The sequence below is a fragment of the Centrocercus urophasianus genome, unplaced genomic scaffold (assembly GCF_019232065.1).
Source record: "Centrocercus urophasianus isolate 14NV4802_14NV808 unplaced genomic scaffold, USGS_Curo_1.0 seq_27, whole genome shotgun sequence".
Taxonomy (NCBI): domain Eukaryota; kingdom Metazoa; phylum Chordata; class Aves; order Galliformes; family Phasianidae; genus Centrocercus; species Centrocercus urophasianus.
Genome location: NW_024884833.1, coordinates 78556 through 97250, shown reverse-complemented (window position 1 = coordinate 97250; position 18695 = coordinate 78556). Strand labels below are relative to the sequence as shown.

The 18695-nt window shown below is 44.1% G+C and overlaps 1 protein-coding gene across 3 annotated transcripts in view; it reads right to left on the bottom strand.

Annotated features, from left to right (window-relative positions):
• RCL1 (RNA terminal phosphate cyclase like 1) overlaps nt 1-16600 on the bottom strand; it is a 36821-nt gene extending 20221 nt beyond the window's left edge. For all 3 annotated transcript variants that reach the window (XR_006170281.1, XR_006170282.1, XM_042826812.1), the window contains exons 1-5: nt 16436-16600; nt 14469-14540; nt 13550-13725; nt 5267-5341; nt 1609-1733 (exon numbers count right to left, since the gene is read on the bottom strand). Coding sequence is in view for 1 of the 3 variants with exons in the window: in XM_042826812.1 (XP_042682746.1) it covers nt 1609-1733; nt 5267-5341; nt 13550-13725; nt 14469-14540; nt 16436-16580 (593 nt within the window). In the remaining 2 variants the exon portion in view is untranslated. The remainder of the gene's footprint in view (nt 1-1608; nt 1734-5266; nt 5342-13549; nt 13726-14468; nt 14541-16435) is intronic.
• Between the last annotated feature and the right edge of the window lie 2095 nt (nt 16601-18695).

Sequence of the window (18695 nt, the reverse complement as noted above, 5' to 3'; positions counted from 1 at the left end):
TTGGTTCTTTACACTTGACTTACTAGGCAAACTTTTACCTTACTAGGCAAACTTTTACCTCTGAGAAAAAAAATCCAGTTGTTCACATACAATAACCAAATCCACTGAAAGTGGCACAGGGTAGTATTGTGTTTTACAGTCAAGCTGGAAAGATGTCACAAAGCCACTGCTTCCCCTTTCACATAGAAACAGAGGACAGAACTATATATTATAGAGCTGAAGAGGACAAAATAGAATGACTTTCTTCATGGAAAACCATGAAAACAGCCACTACAAGCACTCTGAGTTGCATCCTTTCTTCTTCTACAGCTCATGCACACAGTAAAGCTGCTCTCACTTGGCAGTGGTGCACTCATCCAAATATGCAGTTGGAATAGAAGTCAAAGCATCCCATTCTTGCATACATCTATGACAGCATGTGTATGGGAACTGCTGAGTCACGGCCTGAACCTCTGATTGATCACCTGAGGCGAGCCATGAGTCAGCCAGAGGAGCACAGGTGAAGGCAATTCACCTGTGCTGCCGGAAGGGGTGGAGCCTGGCTCCACTTCTCCTAGACCTATTTAAGAGCTGGCTACCAGAGGGGAAGGATCTCTTCTGGAGATCACCTCTCTTGGTGTTTTGTGGTGAGCTCAGCCCAAGGGTAAGCTCTTCCACCTATTCTCTTTCTGTGATCGCTGTCTACTTTGCCTAACTCTCTTGATTATATTGTGATTATAACATCTTGATATCTGTTGATTATACAATTATATTGTGATTATAACATCTTGGTATCTATTGATTACACAGCATGACATAAGATAAAAGCAGAAATGTGTCTAGAGCAGGAAACCAGCCCCAATTCCTGCTTTTCTTGTGAGTGATCAAATCTAGACTACATTCAAACTACAAGCTGGACAATGCTCAAGAGAGCTGAAGCTCATCAATTAGAACATTTAGTATATGCTGCCTATAAGGGATTTCTGCATCTTCTTATTATAAGAGTAGGTTCATAACATATACCATAGAGGTAACAAGCCAAAAATAGAGGACAACAGAAAAAATATTACATATTATGCCCTTTTCTTTGAGAGGGAGTAAATCCCTCACTACTTCCCACTCCAATGGCATTGTTGCAGGCAAAGAGCTATCAAATTGCTTCTGGTAAGCCAACAAAAAGATCAGTTCATGTATGTGCAGTGAGGTGTAAAACAAATTATTTTATGCTTCCCATTCAACGCTCTGCACTCTGCTCATTAACAACCAAGATGCCAAATATTCAATGTATAGCAAAACTACATTTGTTCCTACTGGATTACGACAAGGTAACATTCCTATTAGTAGTGCTACATACAAGAAGGAATTTCTTGCTATTGAAAATATTTTAGATCTAAAATATAACAGCACTTTTCATTTACTTGTTTACTGATACATTTTGAACAACAGTGTTCTGAACACAGTGCTTTTGAGACATGCTGGTGGAATCTGTGTTCTCACTCCATGAAAAGCGGCCCTGTGTTATCTGCATGTATACTCAGCAACACAGGTATGATGTTGGGATTTCAAATTAGGTGACTTACTTTTTTCCCTTAAAAGCACTTGTTTAAAAGGAATATAAGGGAAGGATACGCAGTTCCTCTGATGCGCTTGATTTTGCCTGGGTCAGTGAACTGAACAGGCTGCAAGACCTTTCTCACTGGGCAAGCAAATAATATCTCCCCACCTCCTTTTGGAGGCATTCCTCTCCGGCTGATCTGAAAATAATAAGAAAACAGGTTGCAAAGAACACAAAGAATATATCACAGAATCACAGAATTGTAGGGGTTGGAAGGGACCTCCAGAGATCGAGTCCAACCCCCCTGCCAAAGCAGGTTCCATGACCAGGTCGTACAGGTAGGCATCCATATATTCAATCAGACATAATAGATTTAATTTCACTTAAAATATAATGTTGTCATTATCAGTAAGTAAACACAAGTAAGAAAAAGACATCCTAAAGCCAGAAACAGATTTTTTTCCACCAAACCTATAAGCAACAAATGGTTTCTTTTACTTCTCCCCGCTCCCCACCCCCTTGTTTCTCTCATTTCAAATGCAGTAGGCATGGATTTCCAGCAAAAAAAAAAAAATATACCACTACCAAAAACAAAGACAATCAGGCAAAAAAAACCCAAAACCCTACAATATTTACCAGGGAGGCAACACTAGTTCACTACCATTAAATATCTATCTCACTGCTGAAGAAAGTGTTATCTTTTTGTTGCTTAACATGCTTACGTGGGAATCAAAATGAACAAATTCCCTTCTTTTTTGAAAGCCTCTCCATCCCATGCTGATCCCAACGTTCCACCCAAGAAGCAGGGCAGACCAGGGGGCAGTCCCAACTCTGAGCACTGGGAACACTCCCAGGGACAGAGACTAGATAGATATGACAGCTGGGAACTGGAGACCAGGACTGCTGTCACACCATCCAGGCAGAGCCTGATGATGTCTCGATTCATAGTGGAGCCTGGAGGGGGAATAGTAAAACTGCTACCTTGGACTTCAGGAGGGTGGACTTTGAATTGTTCAAGAGACTAATAGGAGGAGTCCCCTGGCATTCAGTCTTAGCGATTAAAGGGGTCCAAGAGAGCTGGTTGCTCTTCAAGGAGGAAGTCTTAAGGGCACAGGAGTAGGCAGTCCCCCTGAGATGCAAAATGGGAAGAAGACAGGTGTGGATGAATAGGGAGCTATTCTTGAGGCTCCGGGAGAAAAAGAGAATCTACCGCCTGTGGAAAGAGGGACAGGCCACTCAGAATGAATACAAGGAAGTTGTTAGGATGTGTAGAGGTGAAATCAGAAAGGCAAAAGCCCAGCTTGAATTTAACCTGGCTGCTGGGATGAAAAGGAATAAGAAACTCTTTTATAAATACATTAACAGTAAGAGGAGGACAAGGAGAATATCCACTCTTTTCTGGATGAGGCTGGGAATGTGACCACTGAGGATAAGGAAAAGGTGGAGGTTCTGAATGCCTTCTTTACGTCTGACTTTAAAAGTCAGACCAGTTATCCTCAGGATACTCCTCTCTCTGACCTGGTAATCTCGGCTGGGGAGCACACTAACCCCCCTGTGATTCTGGAGGAAACAGTCAGAGACCTACTGCTCCAACTGGACTGTCACAAGTCGATGGGGCCAGATGAGATCCACCCGAGAATGCTGAGGGAACTGGCGGAGGTGAGAGCCGAGCCGCTTTCCATCATCTGTCAGCGCTCCTTGTTGACTGGTGAGGTCCCAGAAGACTGGAGGCTTGCCAACGTGACTCCCATTTTCAAGAAGGGTCATAAGGAGGATCCGGGGAACTACAGGCCTGTTAGCCTGACCTCGGTGCCAGGGAAGGTTATGGAGCAGATCGTCTTGAGGGAGACCATGCAGCATGTGCGGGATGACCAGGGGATCAGGCCTAGCCAGCATGGGTTCATGAAGGGCAGGTCCTGTTTGACCAACCTGATCTCCTTCTATGATCTAGTGACCCATCTGGTGGATGAGGGAAAGGCTGTTGATGTGGTCTACCTAGACTTCAGCAAAGCCTTTGACACTGTCTCCCACAGCATTCTCCTGCAGAAGCCGGCAGCCCGAGGCTTGGATGGATACACTCTTGGCTGGGTAAGGAGCTGGCTGGAGAGCCAGGCACAGAGAGTGGTGGTGAATGGAGTCAAATCCAGCTGGCGACCGGTCGTGAGCGGTGTTCCCCAGGGGTCAGTGCTGGGGCCTGTCCTCTTCAATATCTTTATTGATGACCTCGATGAGGGCATCGAGTGCACCCTCAGTAAATTCACAGATGACACCAAATTGGAAGTGTGGATCTGCCTGGGGGTAGCGAGGCCCTACAGAGGGACCTGGACAGGCTGGAGAGCTGGGCTGAAGCCAATGGGATGAGTTTCAACAAGGCCAAATGCCGGGTCCTGCACTTCGGCCACAACAACCCCAGGCGACGCTACAGGCTTGGGGCGATGTGGCTGGAGGACTGCGTAGAGGAAATGGACCTGGGGGTATTGATTGATGCTCGGCTGAACATGAGCCGACAGTGTGCCCAGGTGGCCAAAAAGGCCAATGGCATCCTGGCTTGCATCAGAAACACTGCTGCAAGCAGGAGGAGAGAGGTGATTGTTCCCTTGTATTCAGCACTGGTGAGGCCGTACCTCGAGTACTGTGTCCAGTTTTGGGCCCCTCACTGCAAGAAAGATATTGAGGCCCTGGAACGTGTTCAAAGGAGGGCAACAAAGCTGGTGAGGGGTCTGGAACACAGGCCATATGAGGAGAGGCTGAAGGAGCTGGGAATGTTCAGCCTGGAGAAGAGGAGGCTCAGGGGAGACCTCATGGCTCTCTATAACTTCCTGAAGGGAGGTTGTAGTGAGCTGGGGGTCGGCCTCTTCTCTCGTGTCATTAGTGATAGAACCAGGGGGAATGGTTTCAAGCTACGGCAGGGGAGATTCAGGCTGGACATGAGGAAGTATTACTTTTCAGAAAGGGTGGTCAGGCACTGGAATGGACTACTGGGAATAGGTGAATGGTTGGACTGGATGATCTTTTAGGTCTTTTCCAACCTTGGTGATTCTATGATTCTGTGTCAGCAATGTTGCAACAGATCCTGGGCCACTGGCAGGATGAGGGGAGAAACTGTGGGAGCAAAGACTAACAGTGGATTCTAGGCTTTCATACATTTTAAATAAGTCTTTTCTAGTTAGAAACATTATAGTTTCTACTCTTGAGCCTATTCTACACACAAATTTATTATGTCTGTAAAAAGTAGTCTTTACAGAAAAATTTCTTTACTATATACTATATATTCCAAATGGGAAATAAACCTTAACCAAAATCAGATCCAGTACCTTTGCTGGTAAAGGAGACAAAAGATTGAATTATTACCTCCTAGCCCTAAGCAGGGGGCAGGAAGAACAGGAGTAAAGAAGAAGAAATTACATTAAGTGAACAGGAACAAGAAAGCAGAAAGGTTTTTTAATTTGCAAAGATCCCCAAGACTCAGAAAGGTCACTTGCATTTGTCACCCTCTCTACATACAGCCTTTGCATCTCTACTCTACTACAGACCTTCAAACATTATATGTGTACTATGCTATTTGAGACATACCATGAACAAGACAAATACTATTATATAATAATATATATTATTTAGATAGGAACAGATATCTGCTAGAGACAGAAGAGGGAAGCAAGCATATAGTCCCATGAAGCAGCTGAAAGCATTGTTCCCATGTACATTTAGAAAGAAAGAAACATACTCTCATACCTTGATTTCCAGACTTTCACCATCAATTCCAAATTTTTTCAGTAGTGGTAGAGCCGTTGCCTTAAGGACATCAACCTACAGAACACACAGTTTTAAAAGCAGACCCTTTATTGAAATTACATAAGTCAGTAACTTAAAAGTCATATGAGATATCTAACAAGGATGAAGCTTCCCTGTGGTATGCACTCTTTGGGCAGGCATAGGAAGGCAGAGAGCTTCATTTACTCTTAAATTATCACAAGATTTCACTACTTACAAAATTTACAACAGCACTATGGAGATGGAATTTCTTATTCAGGATTTCTTCCTTAGTCTGACTTCTGTTATGGTTCAGCTAGAACTGCTCACTTGTTTCTCTGACTGTGGTTACAAAAAAAAAAAAAAAAAATCTTATGCTGTTATGAAAAAATTCTGACAACTGAAATATATGATGATTCCAAGAGCATATTTCAGAGCAGCCCCTTGAACTGGCAAGGAGCAACCTTACTCTTCTGTCAAGAACTTCTCATCTGTTTCTGGAAACAGAAGCTTCTAGGTAACTAGAAGACTCTAAAGCGAATGAAAAATCATTCACTTCCCTTGGAACCACCTACTCACTAGAACTAGGTCTCAGCTAGATTTTCCATGCCACTGCTCCTTCTGTTTCCCTAAACTAAGACCACAATGACTGTCTGATGTCTTTCTTCCACTGAAACTTTAGCACTAAATGTGACAAAACTGATTTAAGCAGAGCAATAGCAAATCATGCAAGACAAACTTGGGAAAGATAGGACCAGGACAGCATGACCAAAGAGGAACTAAAATTCAGGTGGAGAAAGAAACAGGTTCACTGTACACAGCACTGTGAAGATGCAGAAATAAAGCATCCTTCTTTCCATGGTTTCAGCAAGAATTGTTGACCCCTGAGTTTCACGTCTCTGCTTTGCAGACAGTGCAAGCCCTGTGAAAGTACTGAAAACAACCTGCTAGAGCCACCCGAGTTGCTACAGTTCTCATTTTCCAAACTTTGCTGGTCACCATACTTGAGAGAGATTTTGAGTTGCTTTCAATGATATCAAGTATGTATCAGTATTTTAATGTCTTCATAAAAGATCTGTAAAACAGAGATTTATGTATTTAAGAAGCACATGGTACAGCCCCTTACTACCTTAATTCTGCCCCTCAGCAGTATTCACTAATTTCACTGATTTGACTTTTGAAGGAAAATCCTCTAATAACACGCATATGGACACCCATCAACACATGTGAATACTGCTGGCACAGGTGATTAAATTTCAACATACCAGTCTGGTTTGAGTAAGGTTAAAAATATTTCTCCCTTTCTCTTCTAAAAATGCACATACAATTGAAAAAAGAAAAGCTTTACTGCATAGATGGAAACTCCCTTCTTCTCCTCCATATCCACTTTTGCAATTCTTTGGATTAAAACTGCCTGGAAGAAGACTGTTAAGGAAACGCTGAAAACTGGTTCAATCTTAAGTCTGGTTTGGTTGTTCCCAAAAGTTTCAAGACTTGTTGCAGTGTTTTGTCCCCAGAGAAGTCCAGACATGATACCTATCAGGTACAAATGCACAGTAACAGACTATCTCTGTTCCAGATTTACAGCCTGAGCAGAGAAGATAACTGGCAGTATGTGAATAGCGGAAAAGACTATTCTGATTAAGAGAAGGATGAGATCATGCAGAAGTGGTGATTACTTAACTGAAAGTGAAGACAACAGCAGAACTGAGATTCAAAACACTATTTTCCAGGATCTTGCCTATCACTCAATCATAAAACTACCTTTCAGTTCCCCTTGGAAGGATGTTATTCCATCTCTGCAGCAAACAACACAATACCAAGGTGTACCACAACAAAAGCATCATACAACTGAGGGCATACCACACCACAAATGCCAACAAGTTGCTACATCCAAATTGCTTGTTCATTAGTTGATGAACCTTTTCCTTTAAAGAAGTTGACAGTAACTAAAAGAAAAAATCTTTAAAAACCTTCTAGTGACATGCAGAATCCCTTAGCTAGCAGAAGGTGCAAAAAACAAAGACATATTGGTATGTGCTTGTTCCCTTCCTATATAGTTATTAGCTCTGAACAGAACAGCAGAGCTGTTTACCCGTACCATACACACATTACATTTGGTGACTGGACCTATATTGTGTGCAATGCACCAGAGTTCAGCAAATTAAAAAAAAAAAAAGGTGAGAGGAGTTAGTAGGAAAAACTTTTGCTTTCCTGGAATTACAACTGCTTAATTCTGATTAACACTGAAGTTCATCATTCCCAAGCCCAAACTTTACATACCAGTCTCAAGCCATCAGAAAAGTCATTTCTGTGGAAAGTCCCGTGACATAATGTTTGTAAACTCAACCATTAAGAACAGTTACAGACAAACCAACTGTAGCATTCTGAATCTGTCACAGTAACAGCACTGGAGAGAAGGAAATGGAAATACAGGAGTGAGGAGCTGCATGCTGCTACCACTCCTGTCAAAAAGGGGCCTTAGAAAGATATCCCTCCCACCCTCCCTGTACTGTCTATACAGAGAAACTCAAAACTACATCAGCTATGCATGTCAGTCTCATACAAATGGTCCCACAAACTGTTCAGGGTCAAGTCTCACCTGTGGTCACAGAAAAAAAACGTAATTTAAACACAAGTTACCAGTGAATGGTTCAGGCTAGTATTCTGAAGCCATGTGGAGATCTCTTCCTAACAGAGCATTATCCCTCTCACTCATTTTGATTAGTATCACACTAATGTTGCCACTCCCAACCTGCACAAGTGCACATTATCCTGTATTCCAGAAGCCATAGTATCCTCCTGATCACTGTTTGCACAATTATCACTACAGAAACCAGTTGCCAAAATGCTCTTCATTGCATGCCATGGGTGGAATATCAGTGTATGCAAACAAACAAATCTATACTTGTACCCCACCAACCAGCCTGATCTATGACTCAATGAACTCAGCTGAAAGTTTTCCTTCCACAAGCCACTCTTCAGCAATACCTTTCCTCTTCCCTCAACCACTTCCACTCCCCGCTGCAGGAGATTACCATGCTACCTATGTCCTTCTGACCAAAGGAAGTCCTGCAAAGAGTGACTTCAAACCCACAGCACAGCTATTGCATCCAACAAGTATTTTTGAAAGTAACTTCACAGCTGTAAAAGTAGTGAGCTCAGGGATGACAGTAGATTTCAGAATGCCCCTGGGTCAGCCTAACTGCTCACTGCTACCATAAGGCAGAGACTCCACTTCTCTCACTGCCCACTTCACTTCTGGATTCCTCCTTGAGAAGATGCAGGGAATGTCAGCTATTTTGCCAGTTAGTTAGGGAACTGGCTTAGCGAATGCTCTGAAAAGTGTCTGCAGCATTGGAATCAACAACAGTGCATGGCTGAAAGCAGGAGATAGGGATGAGAGGCTGGCAGAACCACCTTATTTTTTTGAGCTCAAAATGGATAGTACATGAGCAATCATGTTTAAATCTGTATGTAAGTTGTCATATGTGTAGATCTGAATTTGCCCATTTACCCACAGATGACGGATGTAGACAAGGATGCCTCTTACAGAGTTAACATAACTTCAAAATATAGACATATGTTAACAAAATACAATATCCTTCTTACAAACTAAGCTAAACTTCAAAATCCAACCAAACAGACAACATAACCTCCAACACAGGTGAGCAAGTGCCTTGCCTTTCATATCTATGAATGTGAACTAAAGAGGCACATACATGAAGAATGAGAGGAAAAATGCCTTGTTCATCTTAAACTAGTCACAAAGTATTAACACTGGTTTTCCCTCCATTCTTCCCCTTGGACAAGAGGAAAAAGTGCAGAAGGATAGACCAATCTGAGACCAATATTTTGAGAAAAGCATAAATACATTTTCACCCAGTTGCAAAGCACCTTCTACTTACTGAACAATAAAAAGCCCAAATAAATTTGAAATCAAGTTTCCAGGTACTTAAGCACCAAAATCATTTAAGGTACCACTTAAAATTGCGTGTTTAGTTTCAACAACCTACAGAGAAGTGGGAGGTACAAAATACATTGTAAAAACACTTTAAGTTAGTGTTGTTTTAACCAGCAAGCAGCTCAGCACCACAGATTTACACACTTTCCCTCAGTGGGATAAGGAAGAGAACGAGGAAGAAAAAAGAAATCTCATGAGCTGAAGCACAGAGTCACAGAACCATTTAAGTTGGGACGTTTAATGGCAATCTAATCCAACACCCTTGCAATGAACAGGGACATCCACAGCAAGATCGGGTTGTTCAGGGTCCCATCCAGCCTGACCTTGAATGTCTCCATGGATGGAGCAGCCACCACCTCTCAGTGCAACATATTCCAGTGCTTCACTACTCTGAGATACACAAGGAGTTTAATAGGATACACAAGGAAGGGAAAATAATAAAAGAATACATAAAATAAATGATATATAACATAAATGCTCACCACCTGCCAGCCAATGCCCAGCCAGTTCCTAGGCAGTAGTAGCTCCTCTCTCCCGATAACCGCCCTGCTAGCCAATTCCCCCATGTTTTACTGTTCATCTTACAGTATAGAATATTCCTTTGGTCAGTTTGTGCCAGCTGTCTTGGTTGTGTCCCCTCCCAAATTCTTGTGCATTGCCTGCCTCCTCACTGACTGAACAGCACAAGAAGAGTCCTTGGCTCTGTATAAATACTGCTCTGCAACAGCTAACACACTGATGGGTAATCAGTGTTATTTTTCTCCAGCATCCAAAATACAGCACTAGTATATATAGTATAGTATATATATACTAGCCACTACAAAGAAAATAAACTCTGTCCTAGCTGAAACCAGGACAAACATGCACTTAGTTTGAAATTTATTCAGATAATTTAAACAGACATAAGCCAGACTTCAACCAGTTTTAGGAGCCATTATCAAGCCATTATCACCATTTAGCAATTTACTGCTATTTGTTAGCTGATCCAAACTAACTAGTTGTGCTCTGCAACGTGCATAACAATGCAAAGCACACAAGTCTGCATTTTACATCTACTGCAAACACACTGTAAACTAATGGAATTTAGTTGCTGTAACCCCAGTATCATTCTGTGCCTGAGCTTAGGCAGATGTAAGCCCCTTTCAAGCACAAACTAACTGGCTCTGGTTCTGACACTCCTTTCAAGTAAGGTTGTTTAATTGTTGGCCAATGTGCCTATTCTATTCTAATATATATACTTTATATATTCTAATATACATATTCTATTCTAACCCTCCCTATTCTGGGTTAATTCCCACAATCAGAACTCAGCGACTTAGATGAGCATCCAAACTTAATTGAAAGCAACATTCAGACTGGATTGCTCTTCCTCTCTGACTTATTTAAGAAAAGAAATCTCTTCATTGTGGTGAAAAAGATGCAGTCAACATAACAGCCTCAGTAATAGACTGCGAAGAGCTGCCCCTGACAAACAGTCATGAACAGGTTGAGAGCGTCAGGTTAAAGTCAGGGACTGAACCAATAAAGGGCACCTGTTGCTCCAGGTCTACTAAATGCCATTTGATCAATGCGAGCCTGCTGATGAGGCCTTTTTGCTTCAGCTGCAAGAAGCATCACACTCACAAGATCTTACCCTGATTTCAACCACCCAGATAAATACTGTGAAAACAACATAGTGAGCTAGCTGCAAACAGCCCAGGAGAATCCAGGAGAATGAGAACTTCATGGTTCAAATACTGGACAGAGGTGAAGCATTACTGGACCTGGTGGTCACCAACAAGGAGGAAATTGCAAAAGAAGTTTTGATTGAAGGCAGCATGCAGCAACCATGTCCTAGTCAAGTTCATGATCTTTAGGAATGTGGGCCTGGCAAAGAGTGGAATCAGGATACTCAACTTCAGGCCGTTTAAGGAAGTGTTGGATGAGATCCCTTGGAAACTGTCCTTAGGAACAAAGGAACAGAAAAGAGTTGGCAGCATTTAAGGACACCTTTCTATGAGTGCATGGCAGAGCAAGGACCTGCTGGTAAGGCTGAGGGAAAAAAGTAAAAGCAGTGGAAGCAGAGATGGGTGACCTGGGAAGAATATAAGGATACTGCCCACATATGTAGGGATGGAGGCAGGAAAGCCAAGGTGTAGATGGACTTGAACTTGGCAAGGAATGTGAAAACAAGAAAGGATTCATTAGATATGTTAGGCAGAAGAAACAGGCAAAGGCGAGTGTACTCCCTCTGATAAAAGAAACAGGACTGCTAGCTTTCCCAGATACAGAGAATGCTGAAATACTTAATGAGTTCTCTGCTTCAGTTTTCATGGAAAGTCAAGGTTCTCATGCTTCTCATGTCCCTGAGCTTCTAAAGCAGAGGAGCAAAATCCCTCCCAGTGTAAGAGCAGAGCAAGTCTGAGATCACCTGAAGAGACTGGATGAGTACAAATGTACTGGGCCAGATGACATGCATCCTAGGGTTCTGAAGGAACTGGCTTATGTGGTTGCCAATCCTCTCCCCAACATATCTGACAAATCATGGCTGTTAAGCGAAGTCCCTGGTGACTGGAAAAAGGGAAACACCACTCTCATGTTTAAGAAAGGGAAAAAGCAGGATGCAGAGAACTAGACCTGTGAGCTTTCTGTCTGGGAAGATAACGCTGCAGATCCTCATGGACACATATAAGATGAAGATGACATCTGAGACAGCCAGTGTAGGTTCACCAACGGCAGATCATGCTTGACCAGTCCAGTGGTCTTCTAAGTGGAGTGATGGCATTGGTGGACCAAGGAAGGGCAACTGATGCCATCTATCTGGACTTATGCAAAGCCTTTGACATGGACCCACACCAGATCCTTGTCTCTAAATTGGAGAGAGAGGTGGATTTGAAGGCTGGACTACTAGTGGATAAAGAGTTGGTTGGATGCTCATAGCCAGAGTGTTGTTATCAGTGGCTCTATGTCCAGGTGGAATGGGATCAGAAATGATGTCCTCCAAGGGTCCATCTTGGGAAAAGCACTCTACATCTTTATCATCAATGACGCAGACAGTGGGATTGAGTGCATCCTTAAAAAGTCTGCACACAACATAAAGCTGAGTGGTGCAGCTGACACAATAGAGGGGAGGGATACCATCCAGACAGGCCTGCACATGCTTGAGAAGTGGGCACGTGAGAATCTACTGAGGTTAACAAGGCCAAGTGCAAAATGTTGTACTTGGGTCAAGGCAATCTCAGATACAAGTACAGACTGGGAGAAGAACTCATTGAGAGCAGCCCTGCAGAGGACTTGCAGGTCTTTTGGACAAAAAACTGGACATGCACCAACTGCATGCTCTTGCAGCCCAGAAGGCCCATAATACCCTGGGCTTCATCAAGACAGGGGGACCACATGGGGAGAGAAGCGATCCTGCTCCTATGTGCTGCACTGGTAAGGCCCCACCTGGAAATCTGGGACCGCCAGTACAGAAGGGATGTGAAGAGGGTCCAGAGGAATTCCATGATGATGATCAAAGGGCTGGAGCACCTCTCCTATGAAGACAAGTTGAGGAAATTGGGCTTGTTCAGCCTGGAGTAGAGAAGGCTGCAGAAAGACCTCGCTGCAGCCTCCAAATGCTTAATGGGAACTTATAAGAAAGAGGTAGACCAACATTTTACACAGTCTGATAGTGACAGGACAAGGTAGAACGGCTTTCACTGTAAGAGGGTAGATTTAGGTTAGATATTAGGAAGAAATGTTTTACCTAAGAAGATGTTGAGGCACTGGAAGATGCTGTCCAGAGAGGCTGTGAATGCTTCGTCTCTGGTGTTCAAAACCAGGCTGGATGGGGCTGTGGTTGGCAACCCTGCCCATGGCAGGGCAATTAGAATCAGATGACCTTTAATATCCCTTCCAATATAAGCCATTCTATGATTCTAAAAGGATCGAAGATTCCTTCTTCGTCACAGCCAACTTTTATAGACAATTTCTTCTTTTAATAGCAGATCAGTATGTAATGGGATGTAAACTTTTCCCTAACTGTGGGAGAAGTGAATTAGTGGAAGGGCCTCACATGACATTTAGAGAGTTTCCAAATGAGAAAACAGAAGCAGTATAGAACAGAAGTCAAAGAGTGGAATATTGAATGTAATGTGGAGAGCAAAAATGGAACAGTTCAGTACAGTTCAGTAGTTTTATCTAGACAGCTTGTTGGCAGATGCAGTAATACTGCATGCTGTAAAAGATCACAAAAAAACACAGTATACTTTATAGACTTCTTCCTAATCTTTATTTAGAAAGAAAGAATCCTTCTCCAGTACTTACATTTTATTACTTACCGAAGGATCTACTCGATCATTTGTTACTCCCCTCAGGACAATCTTCAGTGGATGTTTCATGAAGGGTGCCAAACAGAGTAGACTTTCTAAGTAGTAGCCAATACTGCGGCTAGGGCTGCAGTCATGTTCCAGTGAGCCCCCATATAGAAGACCAGGCTGATAATACAAGGTAGTACCTGGGAAAGAAGCCAGTGAGGAAAAAAAGAAAATTAAAGCAATGTCAGCATGATAGCCATTACTGCAGCATAAAGACACTTTACAACCAGGGAAAGCAGATTTTATAGAAAACTGGCAGCACTACCACCACACTACTTCAAAGACCACAGTAAATAAATGGGTCAAGGCAGATGACTGTCTTGTACATCATTTCTCCTCCTTCCTGCCCTCCTCCAAAATTAAGAAACTCTAACTATCCCCAAAATGCTGAAACAAGCAACTATCTTTTAAACAACAATCTTTAAAAGCAACAATCTTTTAAAGAAGATAGAATGAAATTATGCTCTGTTGAAAACCTGTCTCAGTATATCCAGTGACATATTATCCACTTTACTGACAAACCAGTCCTGAAAATCTACACATAATCTACACAACTGAGATTCCTACATGGGATGCTTCTTGATCAAAGTAACTGTAACTCCTCTTAGGAACACGACTTGGCAAGTACTGGCTTGGTTCAGTTACTTTCCTCTGCTAGGAGATGCTACATATTAAACAAAATACTACCCTCAGCTTCAGTGCACTGCACTCTGAAGATGCATGATCTTATATGTATTTCTTTACTAAAAAGCTTCTGTGCTTAGTAACATCTAATTCATGGAGTCAATGCTATCTAAACACATACCTGTCAAGCTGCAATTTTTACTTCAAGTAATAGAGCCTGGAAGACTGCAACAGAGGAAGAAGAGAAAACAGACCTCACCTGTTTGGTTTATCTCAATCCTAGAGCCATTTGTCACTTTGTCAATAAGGCGAATAAAACATGCTTCAAAGTCTGAGGAATAGAACAAAGAAATAATCTTACAGTTACTTAAATTTACTCCTGAAAACAGCAAGAAACTTCAGCATACCAGACTTAAACATTTTCCTTTGCATTAAGCAAATGGAGAGCAAATGATAGAAGCTGGTGCATCTGATCACCCAAGCCCAGGATAAAGCTGTTGACAAGTTACATTTTGCTTACAATAAAGGGAATGTTTGCATGTACGTACAAATCCTAGCCAACAGAACTCCACGTAAAACCCCAAGTACAACAAGCTAATGACAGCTTCCCACTATCCTCTGTAACATAGTTTAGAACTGCTATTCAGATGTGAAGCACTACTGAAGCATGGGAACCACGAGCTACCTGGAGATATTCTAGTTTTCCACTTTCAAAACTATCAATGGCAGTGCTAAGACTACAAAAACTTAATTCTTCCCATCACATCTCTGGAGTTGATGTCCCCCAGTACAAGAAAGACAGGGAGCGGTTGGAGAGGATCCAGAGGAGAGCCACAAAGATGATCAAGGGGCTGGAACACCTCCCCTATGAAGACAGGCTGAGGGAGCTGGGCTTGTTCAGCCTGGAGAAAAGAAGGCTGCGGGGTGACCTCACTGCAGCTTTTCAACACCTAAAGGGAGAACACGGAGGAGAATCAACTCTTTGAAAGGGTTGGTAACGGCAGGACAGGGGAAAATAGTTTTAAGTTGAGGGAGGGAAGATTTAGGTTCTCTGTCAGAGTGAAATTCTTTACAGAGAGAGTGGTGAGGTGCTGGAACAGGCTGCCCAGAGAGGTTGTGGATGCCCCATCCCTGGAGATGTTCAAGGCCAGACCGAATGGGGCCCTGGGCAGCCTGGTCTAGTATTAAATGGGGAGGTTGGTGGCCCTGCATGTAGCAGGGGGGTTGGAGATTTATGATCCTTGAGGACCCTTCAAACCTGAGCCATTCTGTGATTCTCTCTTTTTGCTTACAGTCTATATTACAGAAGTTTGTGTGGTGCTAATTGGTTTCTCCTGTGTGTATAGGTTCCTGCCGAAAGACATGGGAAAGCACAAGCATATCTTAAGTGAGTGCTTGTACTGAAGTATTCCAAGATCCTGGGCTGGCATAGGCTTAACACAAAGGAGAGCTTGAATTTATGCAGAGTTCAGAACCCAGCCAGTTTCAAGGACCAAGTGCACATGCCCATGTCAGTGACTGGCAGGACTTCCTGATACTGATCTCTGTTGCTTCCCAACCAGTGATCCATCTTCTTTCTATTCAAGCTGTTTGGATACAGTAAAGAAAGGAAAGAGCTATTTGCAGAAATTGCAGTGTGTCAATATATCACACAGTGCTGGTCCTGCTTTCCGTTATCATGGAGGGAAAGTTCACACAGCAGCGACAGGACTTTTTCCGGAGTGCATCCTCGTGAGCACATTAGGCCCTCGGAGTTCAGAAGGCTTTCACTGCTCCGGTCACAACAAGCTGAGTGAACTGCACGTTGGATTACCAACGCCCAAACGCTGACACACCTACCAAAGAGGAACGCCCACAACTGAACACAACCCCAAATGCAATTCACAACACAGCCGTTCCGCGCCCCATCGTGCCCCCGTGCACCGCCAGTATCCATTCTGGGGACGAGGGCTCCGCATGGGAGCAAAGGGCTGCCTGCCGCGGGGCTCCCCAAACGGCTGCGGACTCCCAGGACAGGGATCCTCACCCGTGCCCTCAAGTGATCCCGTTCGGGCACGCAGCGGGCACGTCCCGCGGCCGACACCCGGCCCTCGCCGTCCGGATCCCTCCTCAGCGGCGGGCCGAGCAGCGGGTGGGTTCGCCCTCCGTGGCAGCGCCCGGTCAGACGCTCGGCTCCGCCACTCTCTCCACCCGCACCCTTAGGGACTCTGCCGGCGCCTCGCTCACCGCGGAGACCGGGGTCCTCCTCTTTGGCGCGGATCTTGCGGATTTTCAGCGGCCGACCGCTGAGCGTGGACAGCACCAGCCGCTGCCGTAGGAAGTTGCACCCCGCGAAGCTGAGGCACTGCGCGCTACCACCGCCGCCCGCCATGCCACCGCACTGCCCCGCGCCGCCCGGCGCGCCCACGTGGTTGTGAACAGGAAGCGCAGGGACAGCAGGGGGCAAAGGGCAGGGGGCGGGGCGGGGCGCCGGGACGGTGGCGGACGCGCCGGTGGGAGGGAGGAAGGGGTGGTGCCCGGCGAACCGCGCGGCCGCCCCGCCCCGCCCCGCGCCGCCGCTGGGACCAATGTGCGCGCGGCGCTGCCGTGCGGGATGAGACGTGGTCCTGCTTGCGGGGCCGTGCCTCGAGAGTCGGTAATTAAATATTGCTCCTTTCTGCTCGTCGTGCGTGTGTTTTTTTTTTTTTATTGCAGGCTGGTGTTTGTCTGCCTCTGGTTTGGTGTGGTCTTTCACCCGCGCTCTTACGTGGTGCTTTGTTTCTGCAGCCTCAGCTTCTGTGGGATGCCTGAATCCCCGTTATCTGACAGATGAAGAATTAAATCGTGGGGTGGAGCACGGCTTGGGGACCAGGATACACTTCTCAGATAAGAACGAATGAGCTTCTGGCAATGCGTTCGGTCAAACTTTTTTTTAAAGTAATTTATTGCTGACCGTCATAAGGGTAATTAATGAAAGAACCACTTGAGATTCCTTCTTTAGGGCTGTCCTTGAGGGGAGTGTGGATTATAGCATGGGTAACAGTTAATTGCTGGGATACATTTATGCCCATGCAGGAAGAAGTTCCTTGTGTTACGCAAAAAACTAAAAACACAGAAAAGTGATCTCATATCCTGTGCTGGAGGGAGCCCACAATGCTGTGGTGTTTTCCACAAATATATTCTGCTTTGTGTTTCCTCATGTGCAGAAACTCATGTTAGCTCTTATCCCTGGTTAATACAGTTTGTGCTTTGCTATGGACAAAGTCAGACTGTTAGCAGGGAGCAGCTGACAGCTTCCAGGAGCAGTGGGTGAGTGCTGCACAGGCAGGCAGTGCCTTCACTGACCAAAGCACAGAACAGGTGCTGGGTCCATTGACAGCAGTTTGTCAGACCCGGGATCCAACTAGCATATCCAGTTATGAAGAGTAGTGGATGGGGATAAAGATAAACCTGTATCCTAGGTCTGAGGGGCCCATCCAGGAGGTGGGACAGGCCTGGTATCCCGTCAGGAAGTGCATCTGGAGGTATCTAAACCTACAGTATAGCTGAGGCAAGGAACAAAAGCCCTCAGGACCTGTGCTTAACAGGAGCTGAGTGAGTGGGAGGCTGCTGGTGGAGATGCTGAGGACCATTAGTGACTGTTGATGTATGTATGATCCCAGCAGTGATCTCTCTATCTTCAATGAGAAACGTTGGCTGTAGGAAGCAATGCTGTTTCTGATTTTCTTGTGTGTTCTCAATGTAGACCTTCCCCTAGAGCAAAATATTGACATATTTGCGTACTCAATAGATGTGTTCCAGTTTTGTCTGTGCCTTAAGCACCTTCTGGGAGTACACAGCAGCTCAAGATAGCAAAAGTGGAGTTTAAACTTAGTATTACTACCTGGATATTCGGATGAATTAAAGATGAAATAGCCCCTGATCTAAACTGAAGCAGCATTGTGGGTGCAGAATCCCTGTTATCTAGAGAAAAATGAAATCTTGTTTTTTTCTGGATGTCCTTTCAATGATGGACCACATGCCATGAATACATATGGCTACAAACAGAAAAGATCTGAATGTTTTTCATGCAAACCAATAACACTTCAATTTCTTTTGAATAAGTTGTTTTCCAGAGACAGAGCATTTATTTAGATATATTTTTTTGCCATGATAGGAACGCTTTGCAAGAACTATGACGTCCTCTTATTAGCTGCTTGGTAGCTCAGCTTTTTTTATCGGTGCAACTAAGGTTCATTTGTTATTTAGATAAACTGATCTACAAGCTACTTGTAATGATCTATCACAATTTGACTACTTACAGTCCTCAGAAAAAGAAATTTGGTTTTACTGGTAGCTATTCTGTTTTTGGCTGGGATAGAATAGCTCATGTGTTGCTGTATTTTGGATTTGTGACCAAAACATTGTTGATGATGCAGCAATGTTCTGGATATTACTGAGCAGCACTTGCACAAAGAGTATTTTCTGTTATTTATACTCCCTCAAACACTGTCGAGGCTGGGTGTAC